Genomic DNA, 18,627 nt, shown 5'->3' with positions numbered 1-18,627 from the left:
GGAAAAAGTCAATAAGTCTCAATACTTATCGAATGCACTGTACATGTGCTTATTCAGCGTAGTATAGACTAAGTTATGACCTGATATAGGTTAGTAAGATGGTATGCGTCTGATGTAGGTTAAGTTCTTCTGATGTAATAATATGTTGTCATTCTCCTGTCTCCTACAGAAGACGAGTCTGTGGGATCCATTTTAGAATAAGGCTGTAATGTAACAAAATGTGGAAAAATTCAAGAGGTCTGAATACTTTCAGATTGCACTATATGTAGGCTGGTGTAGGTATGTAGGGTAATTTAGAGGGTCAGGGAGGGAGCTTTAGATCTCTCCCTTTTAATTATGTATCTCAAAGCCAATCTGAAACATTGGATGGTGGAGGTGCTGTGGTTAGTTAGAGCAATGGGCTTAAGGGGGAATAAAACTGCCAGTCGAATGCAGAATCCCACTGTAATTCACGTAAAGTAGAAACATATGGTAGATGCTTATATCCAAAGCGACTGATGCCTAGTAACAACAAAGACATTTGATATGTTTGGCCCATGTGGGAATCAAATCCACAACTGATATTGAAAGCGCAATGCTCCAATCTATTGAGCTATCAGCACCGCACCAACTAATCACTTCCCTTACAGGATGTACAGTATAACTCAAATCTGCATTGAGCTGAGATAGTTGACAATTGTACATAAATCTACTGTATGTGTTGTGTAAATACAAGGTACAGAGTTGTAGAGCTTTGTGTGTGAATTTGTGAGTTATAACTCTTGATGTTATTAGTCTCTCTTGTTACTTTTCCAGACTCTTCCAGACACACTGTCCAGAGGAGCATGATGACTACTTTCCCCAATGAGACAGAGGAGACAGGCTTCTCCTCCCTCTCTCCTTCATACCCCCCCTCCCTCACACCGTCCATCTCCCTCACCTCCAACCCTTCCTCTTCCTTCGCCTTCTCCCTCTCCACTTCCTCCTCCTCTCTGTCCAACTGCTCCAGCTCTCCATCGCCCTCCTCCCCTCCCTATAACTTCTACGCTGTGCTGCTGGTGCTGCTTATCTTCTGCGTGATGTTTGGAAACATGCTAGTTTGTGTGGCGGTGTCGCGAGAGCGCGCCCTCCAGACCACCACCAACTACCTCATCGTCTCCCTGGCTGTGTCTGACCTGCTGTTGGCCACCCTGGTCATGCCCTGGGGCGTCTACCTGGAGGTGGGTGTGTGTGGGTTCGTACATGTTTCTATCCATCTGGCAGCCAGTGTTTTTCTCTCACATTTGTCTGTCTCGTCCATGTCTTTACCTCCTAGTCTCTCTACACTAGTTCATTCGTAGGTGTTTCAAAAGCCCCCTCGGTTACCCTATTGAGTAGTTTGGATGAATAAGGTGCCTTATGTAAACTGCCTGTTACTCAGGCCCAGAAGATAGGATATGCATATGCATGGTAGTATTGGATAGAACACACTCTAAAGCTTCCAAAACTGTTAAGTTTCCTCAGGTGAAAACCTGAGAAAAATCCATCCAGGAAATGCTATGGCTGTTTTTCCATTGAAAGCCTATCCACCATACAAAGACTTCACGATCCCTATGGCTTCCTCTGCATGTGGCCAGTCTTTAGGCATTGTTTCAGGCTTTTTGTTTTTGAGGGAGAAACACAATGAAAACAAGGAGGGAGAAACACCACTTTCAATGTGTGGACAGTGGAAATTTCCAGAGATGTTTGCTGCGTGTGACCGGGAGCGCGCATTCTTGTTTTTTCTTTTCTATTGACGAAGATATTGTCCAGTTGAAATATGATTCATTATTTATGACAAACACAACCTGAGGATTGATAATAAACATCGTTTGACATGTTTCTACAAACTTTTATGGTACTTCTTGAATTTGTCTGCCTGCTGTGACCGTGCTTTGTGCCAATAGACTACTGAACAAAACGCACCAACAAAACTGAGTTTTTTGGACATAAAGAGGGACTTTATTGAACAAAACAAACATTTATTGTGTAACATGGAGTCTTGTGAGTGCAACCATATGAAGATCATCAAAGGTAAGTGATTAATTTTATCGCTATTTCTGACTTTTGTTACTCCTCTACTTGGCTGGTTACTGTTTGTAATGTTTTGTGTTCTGGGGGCTGTCCTCAGATAATCGCATGGTATGCTTTCGCCATAAAGTATTTTTGAAATCTGACACTGTGGTTGGATTAACAAGAAATGTATCTTTAAGCCGATGTATAACACTTGTATGTTTTTAAGAATTTTTCCGCTAGCTGAACACCTATCCCTAATAGGTTTTCATGTCAAGGTAGCATGATCAATAACAGAATCTACAGTTGGTTCCCATCAACAGTTTCTTCCCATCAACAGTTTCTTGTTGATCTGAATCTCTGAATCTGTCTTTGTTCTCCTTTCCTCCAGTCTATTATTCATAAGCATAACTGCATCCCAAATGGCACCTATTCCCTATCTAGTGCACTAATACTGTATGTGTCCCTTCCTAGGTGGTAGGGGAGTGGCGCTTCAGTCTCATCCACTGTGACATCCTCCTGACCCTGGACGTCATGATGTGTACTGCCAGCATCCTCAACCTCTGTGCCATCAGCATCGACAGGTACTCACACTTTCTTTATCTATCTACAGTATCTCTATCTCTCTATATACAGTATCTCTGTCTATATGTCTGTCTGTCTTGCTCTTTCTCACTCTCCCCTCATCACTCTCCTCTCACACTCTCTCCAAAATGTGGATTGATTTCATAGTGCCCTTGCAGCAAAACATTTATTTTAAGGTGATGGTAATGTCTCCTGATGGGAAATTTATTTTTTAATGCTTGTTATTGTTGCTTTCCCATAAAGAAAAATCAAAAATCAGGACACCATTTCCATCTTTTCGGGTAGCCTCAATCACTTCTCAAGTCTCATTATCTTCTTAACATGAGCTTATTTTGTCCAACCAAACCCATACCCTTTTAAAACCGTTGAAAGAAATTGACAATTTCAGCAGCCTCAATACTTGTAGCCTTTTTTGTCCTTTTGTAGACTGAATCCCTCTAAATGTGAAGCCATATCTCAGGGATTAGTGTGGGTACTGTTCTTTGTTTGTGTCTGTCCCTGACCACCAACTCTGTGGAGGGATGACAGTCTCCTCTCCTCACACCAGGCTTTCTATGGAGGACACTTAGATTGGTTTGTCACGCTGCTGCACTGTGAAACTGACTTGGACAGCTTTTGTTTGTGTTTGCCTGGTGAATGAGAGGAACTGACAATGCAACTTAACGCCGTGTGGGCGGTGGTGGACAAGGTGTTCATGTGCATGTGTGGTTTGTGTGTGTAGGTGTTAGCTCTAAATATAGCATGCGTGTGCAGGTACACGGCGGTGGCGATGCCCATGCTGTATAACACCAGATACAGCTCCAGGAGGAGGGTGGCTCTGATGATTGCTGTCGTGTGGTTCCTCTCCTTCGCCATCTCCTGCCCTCTGCTGTTTGGACTCAACAACACAGGTCTCTCTCTGTTTCTGTCTTTCTCTCCTTTTCTCTGTCTCACTCGCTGTCTCTTTATCCCCCTCCCCCCTCTTTCTCAGTGACCACATTTACATGCACACCAATAACCCATTATTATTCGGGATACTCAAGTATTCTGTTTTTGAGTTGACTCATAAAAACGTCATATTCCGTTTACAACAACCCGAAAAAGCTTGTATCCAGGTAATGAGAAACCCGGATAAGATGCCTGGGATATGCTGATATGCCCCAGAAGATCTAAATAAAGTAATGCTCACCAGAACAATGTCTTACATCGATAGAATGAATGCATTAGTAATCTAAGTAATCAAAGATTACACATTACACGCGTATTCGCATATGATGGTTAAAGAAATCTTTCTCCACTCCTTTTCCTGAGTCAAAATGTTACATTTGTATAATTTCAATTAAAGAAATGCATAATTATGCAGGAGTTAATATGATATTACGCTACATGTGAGTGGTCATAGGCCTACATTCAATGCAAATTGTATTTGTCACATGCGTGAAATGCTTACTTACAAGCCCTTAACCAACCATGCAGTTTTAAGAAAATAGAGTTCAGAAAATATTTACAAAATAAACTAAAGTAAAAAAAGTAACACAATACAATAACAATGATAAGGCTATATACAGGGGATACCGGTACCGAGTCAATGTGCATACAGGTTAGTTAACCTTTCTGATCTCCCCATCCCGGATCCGGGTTCGTGAATACAGACTCAAGCTCATTACCATAACGCAACGTTAACTATTCATGAAAATCGCAAATTAAATGAAATAAATATGCTAGCTCTCAAGCTTAGCATTTTGTTAACAACACTGTCATCTCAGATTTTCAAAATATGCTTCTCAACCATTGCAAAACAAGCATTTGTGTAACAGTATTGATGGCTAACGTAGCATTTAGCATTAGCATTCAGCTGGCAACATTTACACAAAAAAACAGAAAAGCATTCAAAAAAATCATTTACCTTTGAAGAACTTCAGATGTTTTCAATGAGGAGACTCTCAGATAGCAAATGTTCAGTTTTTCCTGAAAGATTATTTGTTTAGGACAAATCGCTCCGTTTTCTGCGTCACGTTTAGCTATGAAAAAACCCCTGTATCCAGGATTGTGTAAATCTATCAGCAAGCTCATTAGCATAACACAACGTTAACTATTTATGAAAATCGCAAATGAAATGAAATAAATATGCCATCTCTCAAGCTTAGCCTTTTGTAAACAACACTGTCATCTCAGATTTTCAAAATATGCTTCTCAACCATAGGAAAACAATAATTTGTGTAAAAGTAGCTAGCTAGAGTTAGCATTTCGCGTTAGCATTTAGCGTTAGCATTAGCGTTAGCATCCAGCACGCAACATTAACAAAAACATAAAAGCCTTCAAATAAAATCATTTACCTTTGAAGAACTTCTGATGTTTTCAATGAGGATACTCTCAGTTAGATAGCAGATGCTCAGTTTTTCCAAAAAGATTCCTTGTGTATTAGAAATAGCTCCGTTTTATACATCACATTTGGCTACCAAAATAAATCCATAAATTCAGTCCTCAAAACGCAAACTTTTTTCCAAATTAACTCCATAATATCGACTGGAAACATGGCAAACGTTGTTTAGAATCAATCATCAAGGTGTTTTTCACATATCTCTTCATTGATACATTGTTCTTGGACACATGCTTTCTCCCCTGAATCAAATGGTAAAGTAGAAGCAGCTGGCAATTGCGCACCGAATTCGACGCAGGACACCAGGCGGACACTTGGAAAATGTAGTCTCTTATGGTCAATCTTCCAATGATATGCCTACAAATACGTCACAATGCTGCTAAGACCTTGGGCGAACGACAGAAAGTGTAGGCTCATTCGTTGCGCAATCACAGCCATATAAGGAGAGAATGGAAAACAGAGCTTCAGAAATTCTGCTAATTCCTGGGTGATGCATCATCTTGGTTTCGCCTGTAGAATGAGTTCTGGGGCACTTACAGACAAAATCTTTGCAGATTCTGAAACTTCAGAGTGTTTTCTTTCCAAAACTGTCAAGAATATGCATAGTCGAGCATCTTTTCGTGACAAAATATCGCGCTTAAAACGGGAACGTTTTTTATCCAAAAATGAAATAGCGCCCCTAGAGCTCTAACTGGTTAAGGTAATTGAGGTAATTTGTAAATGTGCTGAAGGTAGGGGTAAAGTGACTATGCATAGATAATAAACAGCGAGTAACAGCAGTGTAAAAGCAAAGAGGGGTGGTGTCAATGCAAATAGTCCGGGTGGCCATTTGATTCATTGTTCAGCAGTCTTTTGGCTTCTGGGAAGAAGCTGTTAATTAGCCTTTTGGACCAAAACTTGGTGCTCTGGTGCTGCTTGTCGTGCGATAGCAGAGAGAACAGTCTATGACTTGGGTGACTGGAGTCTGTGACCATTTTTTTGGCCTTCCTCTGACACCGCCTAGTATAGAGGTCCTGAATGGCAAGAAGCTTGGCCCCAGTGATGTACTGGGCCGTACGCCCTACCTTCGGTAGCACCTTACGGTTGGATGCCGAGCAGTTGCCATACCAGGCGTTGATGCAACCAGCTCTCTGTAGGATGCTCTCTGGTGCAGCTGTAGAACTTTGAGGATCTGGGGACTCAAGCCAAATCTTTTCAGTCTCTTGAGTTGGAAAAGGAGTTGTCGTGCCCTCTTCACGGCTGTCTTGGTGTGTTTAGTCCATGATAGTTTTTTGGTGCTGAATGGGGGCGTGTTCGGCCCTCGTTTTCCTGTAGTCCATGATCATCTCCTTTTGTCCCTATGGGCTGTCTCAATGTTAATGACTTAACGATGGTGTTGGAATCGTGCATGGCCACACCGTCATGGGTGAACAGGGAGTACAGGAGGGAACTAAGCACCAACCACCTGAGGATCAGCATGGCAGATGTGTTGTTGCTTACCCTTACCACCTGGCTGCGGCCCGTCAGGAAGTCCAGGATCCAGTTGCAGAGGAAGGTTTTTAGTCCCAGGGTACTTAGCTTAGCTATGATCTTTGTGGGCACTATGGTGTTGAACACTGAGCTGTAGTCAATGAACAGCATTCTCACATAGGTGTTCATTTTGTCCAGATGGAAAAGGCCAGTGTGGAGTGCAATTGAGATTGTGTCATCTGTGCATCTGTTGGGGTGGTATGCAAATTGTTGATGGATCTAGGGTTTCCGGGATGATGGTGTTGATGTGAGCCATGACCAGCCTTTCAAAGCATTTTATGGCTACCGACGTGAATGCTATGGGACAGTAGTCATTTTAGGTAGGTTACCTTTGTGTTTTTGGGCACAGGGACTATGGTGGTCTGCTTCAAACATGTAGGTTTTACAGACTCGGTCAGGGAGAGTTTGAAAATGCCAGTGAAGACACTTGCCAGTTGATCAGCACATGCTCGGAGTACACGTCCTGGTAATCCGTCTGGCCCCGTACCCTTGTGAATGCTGTGGCCTGTTTAAAGATCTTACATCAGCTATTTAGGGGTGCTCTCATGCATGCTACAGTGTTGCTTGCCTCGACTCAAGCATAAAAGGCATTTAGCCCGTCTGGTAGGCTCTAGTCACTGGGCAGCTCTCGGCTGGGTTTCCCTTTGTAGTCCGCAAGCCCTGCCACATCCGACAAGCGTAAGAGCTGGTGTAATAGGATTCAATCTTAGTCCTCTATTGATGCATTGCCTGTTTGATGGGTCTTCTGAGGGCATAGCGTCCGGATTAGTGTCCCGCGCTTTGAAGGCGGCAACTCTCGCCTTTAGCTTGGTGCGGATGTTGCCTGTAATCCATGGCTTCTGGTTGGATAATGTACGTACGGTCACTGTGGGGATGACTCGTCAATGCAGTTATTGATGAAGCTGGTGACTGAGGTAGTATACTCCATCTTTTTCTTTGGATGAATCCCGGAACATATTCCAGTCTGTGCTAGCAAAACAGTCCTGCAGCGTAGCATCCAGGAGCATCAGGAGGATATAATTATGGTCAGATTTGCCCAATGGAGGGTGAGAGAGAGCTTTGTACGCATCTCTATGTGTGGAGTAAATGTGGAGTTTTTTTTCCCTTGTGTAAGCTTAACATTCGGTATACCCCCTTGTCCTAAGGGTAAAAAATGACTTGCCTTCACTTTACCCCTAAAATAAGCAGCTTAATTGGATTTTAAACCCCAAATCTATTTTGCATGAAGAAACAACCTGTCATTCATCAAACTTTGAATATCTGGGTTTTCCCTCTTCACAATGCAGAAAGACTGCATTTAATCAGTGGACACCACTCGTTTTTATTACAACACACCTGTCATAATTGTTTTCTTTACTAAAGTAGAGGAATTTTATTATTGTTTATTGCTAAAGGTACTGCATATGTGTAAACATACATTTTTTTTAGCAAGAGAGCACTTGTATAGCCTACGGAAGTAGCAGAAATGTGTAGAAAGTAGTTTTGAATGCCTTTTATTGAAGGGTAGCAATAACAGTCTTGAACTTAGTGATATATTCTTATACTGTACAATGAGGAATCCAACTACAAAATACTAGTCCATTGCCCCCACCCACAAGGTGTATAAACAACAATAATAAATAAGAATAAAATAAGATAATAGATACAAAACAAAAACGTGATTAATCAATCCACTCTAATTAGCACATGTAGGACAGTATGCAAGTGCATGTGCGCATGGACTTTGCAGATATATTTCTCACATGTACAGCACATTAGTATTTGTTTTACAGTCCTTCTTTGGGGGGTAGACGTGGCATCTCCTCCTCTTGCCTGCCCCAGCTGCAGCCTCAGGTGGATCAGGACAAGATTCAGCCCCTTGAACAGCTTTCACAAGCGCTGCAGAGGCTGCTGTGCGGGGAAGGTGCTCCCTTCTTTGAATGTGTGGGTTAACAAGTGCCTTTCCCAGCTGCTCCAGGAACACCATCCTCTTGTTCCTCTTATCAGGCATCCAGGTAGGGTTGATCTTGTTACATATCACAAAGGCATTGTATGAGGACACATCAATTATGTTATGGATGATGGATTCTAATGAAGTGAAGGATAAAGACGATATTGTAGGGTTTTTTAACAAGTACGTCATATCTGCTGGTTCAGTTTTTGATAATGGTGGGGCCCAGGCCTCTAATATAAGCTCTGTTACAGTCAACTATGATATGGGCCCTCATGTGAACCATTTTAACTTTGAGCCTGCTTCTTATACTGAGGTCTATAAAGGCAGTAGACACTAAAAAGTCTGCAGGTCCAGACGACCTGGACCCCTACCTCTTAAAGACAGCAGCTGCTATTATTACTGAACCTGTGGCTCACATTTTCAACTTGAGTCTCTTGACCAATTCCATACCCAACATTTGGAAATCAGCTTATGTCCTCCCACTGCTAAAGGGTGGAGATCCCTCAGATGCTAATAACTATGGTCCTATCTCTGCTCTGTTTGGATTTATTAAAGGCATTTGATTCAGTTGACCATGAATTGTTAGCTAGACTCTATCTAGCTAGACTCTGTCTGTCTTTTTTTGTTGTATTTTACCCCTTTTTCTCCCCAATTTCGTGGTATCCAATTGTTGTAGTAGCTACTATCTTGTCTCATTGTTACAACTCCCGTACGGGCTCGGGAGAGACAAAGGTTGAAAGTCATGCGTCCTCCGATACACAACCCAACCAAGCCGCACTGCTTCTTAACACAGCGCGCCTCCAACCCGGAAGCGAGCCGCACCAATGCGTCGGAGGAAACACCGTGCACCTGGCTACCTTGGTTAGCGCACACTGCGCCCAGCCCGCCACAGGAGTCGCTGGTGCGCGATGAGACAAGGACATCCCTACCGACCAAGCCCTCCCTTACCCGGACGAGGCTAGGCCAATTGTGTGTCGCCCCACGGACCTCCCGGTAGCGGCCGGTTACGACAGAGCATGGGCGCGAACCCAGGGACTCTGATGGCACAGCTGAATTTTAATAAAATATTTGGTAAATGAGATGCAACCAGCATAGTTACATCTATATGCAGATGATACCGTTATATATTCATGTGCTCCTTCTCTGGTTCAGGCTGTTGAAGAGCTCCAGACTGTTTTTCAGTCACTGCAGGCCTCTATGGTCTCAAACTGGTCTTGAATGTACAAAAAACAAAATTCAAGACCTATACCAAAGCTAGAAGTCTTCCAGAGAACGTTAGCATTGTCACATCTGGTGGCTTATCCGTTGAAAAAGTGTCATCCTACAAATACCTAGGTGTTTGGTTGGATGACAAGTTGTCCTTTAAAGTTCATGTGGATAATCTTGTGACAAAGCTTAAATTGAAATTGGGTTTTTATTTTTGTAATAAGGCTTGCTTCCCACTTATGGCTATAAAGAAGCTTGTTCAGGCCACTTTTCTCTCTGTAATTGATTATGGTGACTTGTTTATATATGCATGCAACCACCTCCGTCTTACAGAGACTGGACTCTGTTATCATGCATCCTTGCGCTTTATTACAAATGCCAAGTCACTCACCCACCATTGCACCAAATGGTAGGTTGGACCTCACAAATGTAACTTTCTGTGCATATGTAAGTATGTGTTCATCAACTAAACCCTTTTGGGTAAACTCCCTCTTCCTTTGTAGTCTGGTCTCCTTCAGCACCAGCAGTTACCATACCCGGTCTGCTAGGTGGTTGCTACTTAGTCCCCCAGGACATTCACAGTATTAGGCAAGACTGCCTTCTCTGCTTGTGCACCAGACGCATGGAATAATCTACAATCCATGCTTCATCTAGATATGCTAGTGCCACTGAATTAGTTAAAAATATTGATGGGAGACTGGATCATGTTGTATCGTTGTATGTTTTAATTATGTAATGTATTGATTGGGGCGGCAGGTACCCTAGTGGTTAGAGCGTTGGGTTAGTAACCGAAAGGTTGCAAGATTGAATCCCTGAGCTGACAAGGTGAAAATCTGTCGTTCTGCCCCTGAACAAGGCAGTTAACCGACTTTTCCAAGGCAATCTTTGAAAATAAGAATTTGTTCTTAACTGACTTGCCGAGTTAAATAAAGGTAAAATAAAATACAAAAAATTGTTGCTGCCTTCTTGGCCAGGTCTAACCTTGAAAAGGAGACACTGCGTCTCGATGGGCTTTTCCTGGTTAAATAAAGGTTCAATTAAAAAAATGGAAGATGGCCAGCGGGCAGTCATCCTCCTGCAGCTGTAAATTCCAATCACCTTGTCCAGCTAGTCCACGCCTCCTTTGTTGTGGTGGTAGACCAGGATGATGGCTGGCTTCCTGTCCTCATGATCACTGATCGCAGCCTTTTTGTGCAGTGTGCTCAGGGGGACCACTTTCTTGTTCCTCTTTGGGTGGTAAGAAACTAGAGTGGTGGTGGGGATGAAGGCAAACTTTGATGAGAAGGGGGGGGGTGGTTGTGGTGTAAATAATTGTATAACTGCCGGGTCAAAAATAACCCTAAGACCATCTTTGTACCCTGGTGGTGTACAGCTTTCATGAAAATATTATCAAAGGCGATGTTTCACTTTTTCTAATGTTGGTGTCACTTTAGGAAGTAATCAAATTTCAAGTTGAAAAAATATAATTTAGGCGGTTTTCTCTGCTGTTAAACATAGTGGCGGGTCATTTTTGAGCCTTAAGACAACACAATGGTTATGTTTTCTTGCATTAAAGTCCCCGGCCACTAGGAGTGCCGTTTCTGGATGAGCATTTTCTTGTTTGCCTATGGCCTTATACAGCTCTTTGAGTGCTGTCTCAGTGCCAGCATCGGTTTGTGGTGGTAAATAGACAGCGATGAAAAATATAGATAAACTCTCTTGGTAGGTAGTGTGGTCTACAGCTTATCTTGAGGTACTCTACCTCAGGCGAGCAATACCTCAAGACTTCCTTAATATTAGACATTGCGGACCAGCTGCTATTGAAAAATAGACACACACCACCACCCCTCGTCCTACCGGAGGTAACTGTTCTGTCTTGCCGATGCCCGGAAAACCCAGCCAACTGTATATTATCCGTGTCGTCGTTCAGCCACGACTCGGTGAAACATAAGATATTATAGTTTTAATGGTAGTGTTTTGTTGGTAGAATGGTCTCGAACGAAGCTCATCCAGTTTATTCTCTAGTGATTGCTCATTGGCCAATAGAACGGATGTAAAGGTGGGGTTACTCACTCGCCGACGAATTCTCACAAGGCACCCGGATCTGTGCCTCCTGTATCTCTGTCTTCATGCGAATTACAGGGATTTGGGCCTGGTCTGGGAGCAACAGTATACCCTTTGTGTCACCCATTAATTATTATCCCTGTTCTGATATCCAGAACCTATTTTCTGTCATAAGAAACGGTAGCAAAAACATTATTTACAAAATATGTTGCAAAGAACAACACGATTGGTTAGGAGCCCGTAAAACGGCAGTCATCCCCTCCGGCGCCATTGTTCATCAGTGTCCATATTTCAGATACTATTCCATTTAACCCATATAATTAAATGATGAACATTCTGTTTATTCATGGATACAGGGATACTCATGGGCGGGATATCAAAGGTGCATGTAAACAGCTTATCCGGAATAAGACCTTAAGCGGGATATGAGCTAATATCCAGAAAACTTTGAATGCGGTCAATGACTCTAGGCCGAGGCTACAGAAACGTTATTTTTGCCCCTGTCCCACCCCTCCTTAAACAGAGTCACTGAGCACTGAGCAGCAGCTTAAAGGAGGTCGACGAGTGGATCCCTCATCGAGTTCCAGAAAATCCAGAACCACATCCACTCCAATGAATCTATTCAATGGAATCGCAAGTGCACTAGTCTCCTTTACTCATTCGGTCTAGGAGAGACATGAACATGGCACGGGAAGACGCACGTGAATAAACCCACACTCCTTTTGTTATTAGCTGTGTAAAATAATCATTGCAGTCTTCCAGTCCATCTGTTGTGAGCCTGGAAGATTGCAGCCCTACTGGATATCTGGGTATCGCCAGTTGGTGAGAGACAAAAAATGAATAATTAGTTAGATAGGGTTACATCTGTTTAGTCATGATGCGCAGCTATTTATTGAACTGCATTGTTGGTTAAGGGCTTGTAACTAAGCATTTCACGGTAAAGTCTACACATGTTCTATTCGGTGCATGTGACAAATGTGATTTGATTTGCAGTAACTGCAATCACTAAGAACACCATACACACACACACACACACACACACACACACTACTGCTAACTAACAGCTTTCAGCTCTGTATGCTTTAATCAGTCAACACGTTTCAATGAAAGAGGGACTCATTGATTGGCCTGTCGGTCCACATCCACGATACAGAATGTTTACCGGTGATGTCATTTTAAGTCGGAGGACGTGCCCATCATCACGTTTCGCTCAAGATGGTATTTTGTTTTGAAAAATGTTTGTGTCGTCTCGTCGGAGCGGTAGCTCGTGCGAAAACAAGCAAACTGAGGTTTGGAACATAAGCTCCTACCTTGAGGATGGGGCTGAAGAGAGTACTGCTTTCGTATGCAAAGGCTGCACAGCTTGATGCAACTGGATGGCAACAACCACTCTAGCTGGAGTGGCCAACACAAAGCCATTTTATGCTTGATCTGAAAAATGTGGTCGGAGGCTTCGTAGGGAGGGTGTGACGCAATTGTGGAGCATCTGGAGGCACGCAGAGGCCAAATCAAGCTCTGTTCCGCATGTCTATGTGCCTCTCAAATTTCGTAACAATTCGAAGGGCTCCATATAGCTCCACATTGACATGATTGGTCGACTGTCCCTGAGGGCGAGAGTTCTTGTATAAACACAAACTCACTTTCTTGACAGCGTCCTTCACAACAGCTCTGTGCTGCTCGGCAAAGCGCAAGAAGCATAAATGCCCTGACATCTGTAGAGGCCATATCGCAGTAAATGCTCTACGTCCACTGCAGATGTCGGATTGACCATGCAGCGCCTTTAATCCACATGTTAACATTCAGTCACCTTTTGAGAGCGCCTCTAGACTTTGAACACGTTGCTGGGAAAACAAGAGATGATGTGGCGTTCAGGGTCATCATGTGTCCTATAGAAAGGCTATGGTTATACTGTATATGGGGAAGCTTGAGTTTATTGGATTGGACCTACCACCTAAACGTCCAATTCAACAAAAAGGCTATCTTACAGTGTGCAGCATATAGTCATTTGCTAGCGGCTGTATAATGTTGAAAGGATTCAACTAGACTGTAGTGTGTTGTGCTATAGGCCGTAGCCTGGCCTTATAAGAAGCAGATTTTAAATGCCTTTCAAATGTTGCATCCAGCTTGAATATGGAGAGGAAAAGCAAATGTCAAATGCTTATGTACCTGTCTTCTCTGGAGCTAAACCAGGCATTTACTTGGTTGCCACACCATTACAGAGTGGACTTAGCCAAAGATGTCAACGCGGTTAAATATGTCGATCTGACCTGAACTGTAGAGGAAAACTTCTCTCTTGCCTTAACATACACCTCCTCCCACCTGTCACCACTCCCAAACAACATCTCTGTGTTTCTATCCACCTCTTCTCATCCCCTTCACTCCATCAGCCAGTCGGGAGGAGACCAAGTGTGCCTTCGCTGATCCGTCCTTCGTGGTCTACTCATCCGTGGCCTCCTTCTACGTTCCGTTCATCGTGACCCTGCTGGTGTACGCCCAAATCTGTGTGGTGCTGCGGAGGCGGGGCCGACGCACCGTGCCCCGCAGACACGGCCTGCACCCACAGGGAGGAGGCAAGACGGGGGAGGGCCACAGGCACAGGAAGGTTCATGACTAGTCAATCAATCTATCAATCAATCAACTAATCAGCCAGTCATCAATCAATTAACCCCATAAAACTGCCAACCAATAAAGCTTGATTTTAGAAGACAGTAGGTCCAAAAGCAAGCATCTTTGACTTTCTATCCCTCATTCATTTCTCTCCCTTCATTCTATCAGAATAAGTGTACCCACCCTGAGGATGTGAAGCTGTGCACTCTGATCATGAGGCCCCCCACCAGCGCCCCCCAACGCAAGAAAGTGGTAAGTCGCTGAAACACTGTGAGCCACTGCACAGGGGAACTACTGTGACCATAAAGTTGGATTCCGAAATCTCCTATAACATGAGCCATAGATTTGAACTACAGTACATATCTCTACATCTCTCGCTGTTTCTCTGTCTCCATTTGTCTCTCCCTTCCCATCTTTTCTTCCTGTCCCCCCCCTCACTATTAGACCTTAGTGAAGGAGGCAGTGGTGCACCCCCTGGATGAGGAACCTGTGGGGCGTGGTTTCCTGTCCCAGTTAGACCAGAGCCTCCCCCCACCTCACCCCCCTCCCGCCTCCGGACGAGCCACCAAGGTCTCTCTTTCTATCTCGGTGGCGCCCGCGCCCTTCCTGGCCCTGTCCCCTTCGGTGGCACCACGCTCTGCCCTCGTACCCCGCCGTGCCACCTTCGAGGACGGCGTGAGTGGCCGCGAGCGATGGAGGGAGCGAAATGCAGACAGGGAGAAGGGAGCGATGGCGAAGGAGAGGGTGAAAGGGACTCTGTCGCAGCAGAAGGAGAGGAAGGCGACCCAGATGCTGGCTATCGTGCTAGGTGAGAGAAACAGGAGGAGACAATGAGGGCAGTCCCAATTCACTCCTTCCCCCTTCCCCTAGGCCCTTCAATGTTTGATGATCTGAAGGGAAGGGGCAGAGAGTGAATTGAGACTGAATAAGTCGTCATTAAGTCGTCACCCTTTAATTCTCCTCACTCCTCCATAAGGTGTGTTCATCATCTGCTGGCTACCCTTCTTCCTGACCCACGTGCTGAAGGCCCACTGTGCCAGCTGCTGTATCTCCCCCTCCCTGTACAGTGCTGTCACCTGGCTGGGCTACCTCAACAGTGCCGTCAACCCCGTCATCTACACCACCTTCAACATCGAGTTCCGTAAGGCCTTCATCAAGATCCTAAACTGCTGAGTACAGGGAAGAAGAGGAGGGGGGAGAGTGGGAGGAAGGACAAGTGTGAAAAGTGTTTGAGTAGTGGAGAGAGGCAAAAAAAAAAAGGTAATAGACTAGAAATGAAATTAAAGAAGTGAAAGAGAGGGGTGAAAACAAAGACAAGAAGGGAATGGAAGGAGAGATAGAGGGGGATGTAGAGAGAGGTGACAGAGAAGATAAAAAAAATATATAATTTAAGAGGTCAAACAGAAGAGCAAGTGAATCAAATTTACAGAAATACCAAATCAAAAACAGTCTTGGGAATTATAAAGAGATGTACACTTCTGTAAATATAAAACATAACCGGGTGGAGAGAGATATTCTGAAGGGGTAGGGCACAAACAGTGGCAGAAGACTGTCCCACTACGTACGAGGATGACTAAGTAAATGTATTGCTCTCTGATTCCGCTCTCACATATAATGTCTGCAGACGTTGTCCTGTTTTTACTCTGATACAGTTATGTACAGTTTGTAAATGACGTTACTTAAATTACAGAGGTAATCTTTTAAGGAGATACACAATCAATCTGCACCATCAAGCGCAATTTTTCTCCAATAGCCGTCTTGTTGTGTCGTCCCAGTGTAAACAAGCCTATAAGAGATGTATTATATTAAGAACATGATGATGTTGGTGAAGATATGATGCCATGGTGATATGATGAGCGACTAATCAAGGTTTGTTCATAAAGTATATGTATATATTGTTTAGAGTTTGTTCATGTGAGCTCTGCTGTAAATATCTGTATTACTGTTATTGTACAGATACATGTAATAAATTATATTCTACTCATGTTGTTGCTAGTCTATTTCAAGTTTGCTGTGGGTTAGGGTCAAGTCGAATTGAAGTCAGTAAATTCTGGAAATAAAGATATTTTACAATTGAATAATAACTTAAGAGAAAAGTTGTATTTTCAATGACGACTTATTCAGCTGAGGAGAAGCTATTTCAAAAGTCTAGCCGTTTTTGTATTTTAAATTCAAATCACTTCCTGAATTGACTAACTTCAATTCAAATTGACCCCAACCCTGCTGTACTGGTCAAACAATAGACAGAATGACTAATTGGTTTTCAAAACTGTTTAAATACATTTGCTCTCTACCACCTCTGGTGGTGAAGCAGTATGGATGCTCCCTATGCTTGTCTGCCAACACCGAACTGTCTGCTACAGTAACGTGAGAGGCCAAACAAATGCTGCTGATGTGAAACAGGACTCACACACACACACGCACACAGAGATAGTCGGTCAGTGTAAGTCATGGTTAGGTCACTGACTGCGTTTGTGCGTGCCCCCCATTGATAACTCCTGTCCCATCAATAAACATACACAAACTGCCCCATACAAATAATGTGTTTTTGTCATGCTGTATGCAAACCCACCTAGGAAATCAAATAAAAATGAGAAGCCCTTCAAATACGAATGGATTGTATGTTGTATGTTTAAAACATAAGTATGTTTGTTTTCATTCAGTATACTGTGTATGTGTCTGTGCACCTCTGTAACTGAGTATCTGCGCGTGTGAATGACTCAGCGGTACAGTTAAACTCTAACCCTGGCTCACAATTATTCACATGCATATTTCATGATCCCCGATGACAAGAGTGCATAGATCTGTTATAGGCCTACCTTGTTCAGGACTGCTCACACCTACCTACAGAGGAGAGAAAGATGGTGTAACTCATGAGGGGAGGGATGATGGGGGGTGAGATAATGAATCGATTAGGAAAGGAACAAGGTTGGGTACGGAAGGAGGAGTGCGGGTAGAAGAAGAGACAAAAGAGGAGCGGTCTGGCGAAAATAATCTGAAAAAGACCAAGCCTGGGATAGACAATGCATTTGACAGAATTGTTGCCACTATTTCAAGGATGTTTTTAATTGTGACTTTGGAATTCCAACTTTGAGTGAAGGAGCAATAGATTAAGTTGAATAATCCCTGATGAAGTAGAGACACAGCTCTCTATGACTAGTATCTACACTTTTTTTTGTAAACAAAATGTCCTTGCCTAATCTACAATGGGTGGTATTTGATTGATTTCCCAGCAAGCTTCTAATTTTTATAGCTCTATTATAGCAATTATGCTCTTTCTTATAATCAATAATTCGATTCAGAACCGACAGCACAAAACTTCTGGAGGACAATGTGTATACAGATATGTTAATAAATCCTGTGCGTGCTTGTAAGAACAGAGATTGTGTCAAGATGTAAACATTCACACTTAAAACACGTTGTACAGGTTCTTAAAAGCGTGTCTATATCTCTGCTGAAGGGCACCTGTCGTACCGCTGGTACCAATTCATCTGAGATAGGCCCAGAGCTCCCCTCTGGTCTGCTCTCCTGCCCAGCCGCATACCCCCTCTGCTCCTCCACCACCTGTCACACGCCTCCAACCCCTACAGCATCGGTCTGCTATCACCCCCCTCGCCCAACCACTCCTCACACCACCCCCTCAGAAACTCCTATACCCAGACCTCATAAGTATAGATATGAAGGCTTCCATTTTCCTTCCACATGCACAACGTCCATGCAATGAGCCCCTTACCCCATCCCTCGGAACCTGCCCCTCGGTTTCCCTCAATGTTGCCACTGGGGGTGTACCAGTGGGGGTATTCCAGTTACCATCCTCTACACTCTTTGCACTCATGGGGAATCCCACTTACCACTTGGGAATGGGCATACCACCACCACCTCCCAATGCCCATCAGACAGACACAACCCCAACACCTCGAATCTAAAGGCCCAACAGCCCCGAACAGAAGCACGATTTGATCCCCCTACGTCCACCTCTGAAGTACCCATGGAGGCCCAAACCCCAAAGGTAGTCCTCTCGCCCCCCCAACCCCCAGACTTGGCCTGCTCAGAGGAGACAAATTCAGAGACCTCCTCGCCCCTCCCTCCCTGTAATCACCCTCTGGAGGTCCCACAGAGGAAGCCATCTGAAGTGGATGAAGGATCTGTTGGGCTAGCACTCCCCAAAGACTGCCCTAATGAAGAGCCAGGTAGGATACTGTGCCGTATTGGAGAGAGAGACTTGAATACACGGGTGTATTCATTACGGAAACTGTTTACCGTTTATAAACCAAACGGAAGCAAACAGAGCAAAACAAGAGTTTCTATTGTACAAATTCAGGTAGGTCCCTTCCCGTTTTGTTCCGTTTGCTTCCATTTAATCCAAAAGTTTTGC

At 43.8% G+C, this 18,627-nt stretch overlaps 1 protein-coding gene across 1 annotated transcript; it reads left to right on the top strand.

The window, feature by feature from the left end:
* The first annotated feature begins 412 nt into the window (after window positions 1-412).
* Window positions 413-16,784, top strand: LOC110534885 (dopamine receptor D2.L). Its single transcript, XM_036947154.2, has 7 exons — window positions 413-1,199; window positions 2,485-2,594; window positions 3,349-3,485; window positions 14,033-14,247; window positions 14,421-14,504; window positions 14,697-15,060; window positions 15,229-16,784. The coding sequence occupies exons 1-7, from the start codon at window positions 765-767 to the stop codon at window positions 15,423-15,425; spliced, it is 1,542 nt and encodes a 513-aa protein (XP_036803049.2). The 5' UTR covers window positions 413-764; the 3' UTR covers window positions 15,426-16,784.
* Window positions 16,785-18,627: the final 1,843 nt, after the last annotated feature.

This window comes from Oncorhynchus mykiss, chromosome 2 (genome assembly GCF_057628025.1).
Source record: "Oncorhynchus mykiss isolate SJ-2025 chromosome 2, ASM5762802v1, whole genome shotgun sequence".
Classification (NCBI taxonomy): Eukaryota; Metazoa; Chordata; class Actinopteri; order Salmoniformes; family Salmonidae; genus Oncorhynchus; species Oncorhynchus mykiss.
Note: the sequence above shows the minus strand (reverse complement) of the source record. Positions and strands in the feature narration are given on the sequence as shown.

What these genes read in the sequence shown, in the direction of transcription:
- LOC110534885 (XM_036947154.2), top strand. Translation starts at nt 765, where the DNA reads ATGTTATTAGTCTCTCTTGTTACTTTTCCAGACTCTTCCAGACACACT. An exon ending in GTTTGGACTCAACAACACAG is followed by an intron (nt 3,486 to 14,032) that starts GTCTCTCTCTGT and finishes TCACTCCATCAG; the next exon opens with CCAGTCGGGAGGAGACCAAG. An exon ending in CCCCCCAACGCAAGAAAGTG is followed by an intron (nt 14,505 to 14,696) that starts GTAAGTCGCTGA and finishes CCTCACTATTAG; the next exon opens with ACCTTAGTGAAGGAGGCAGT.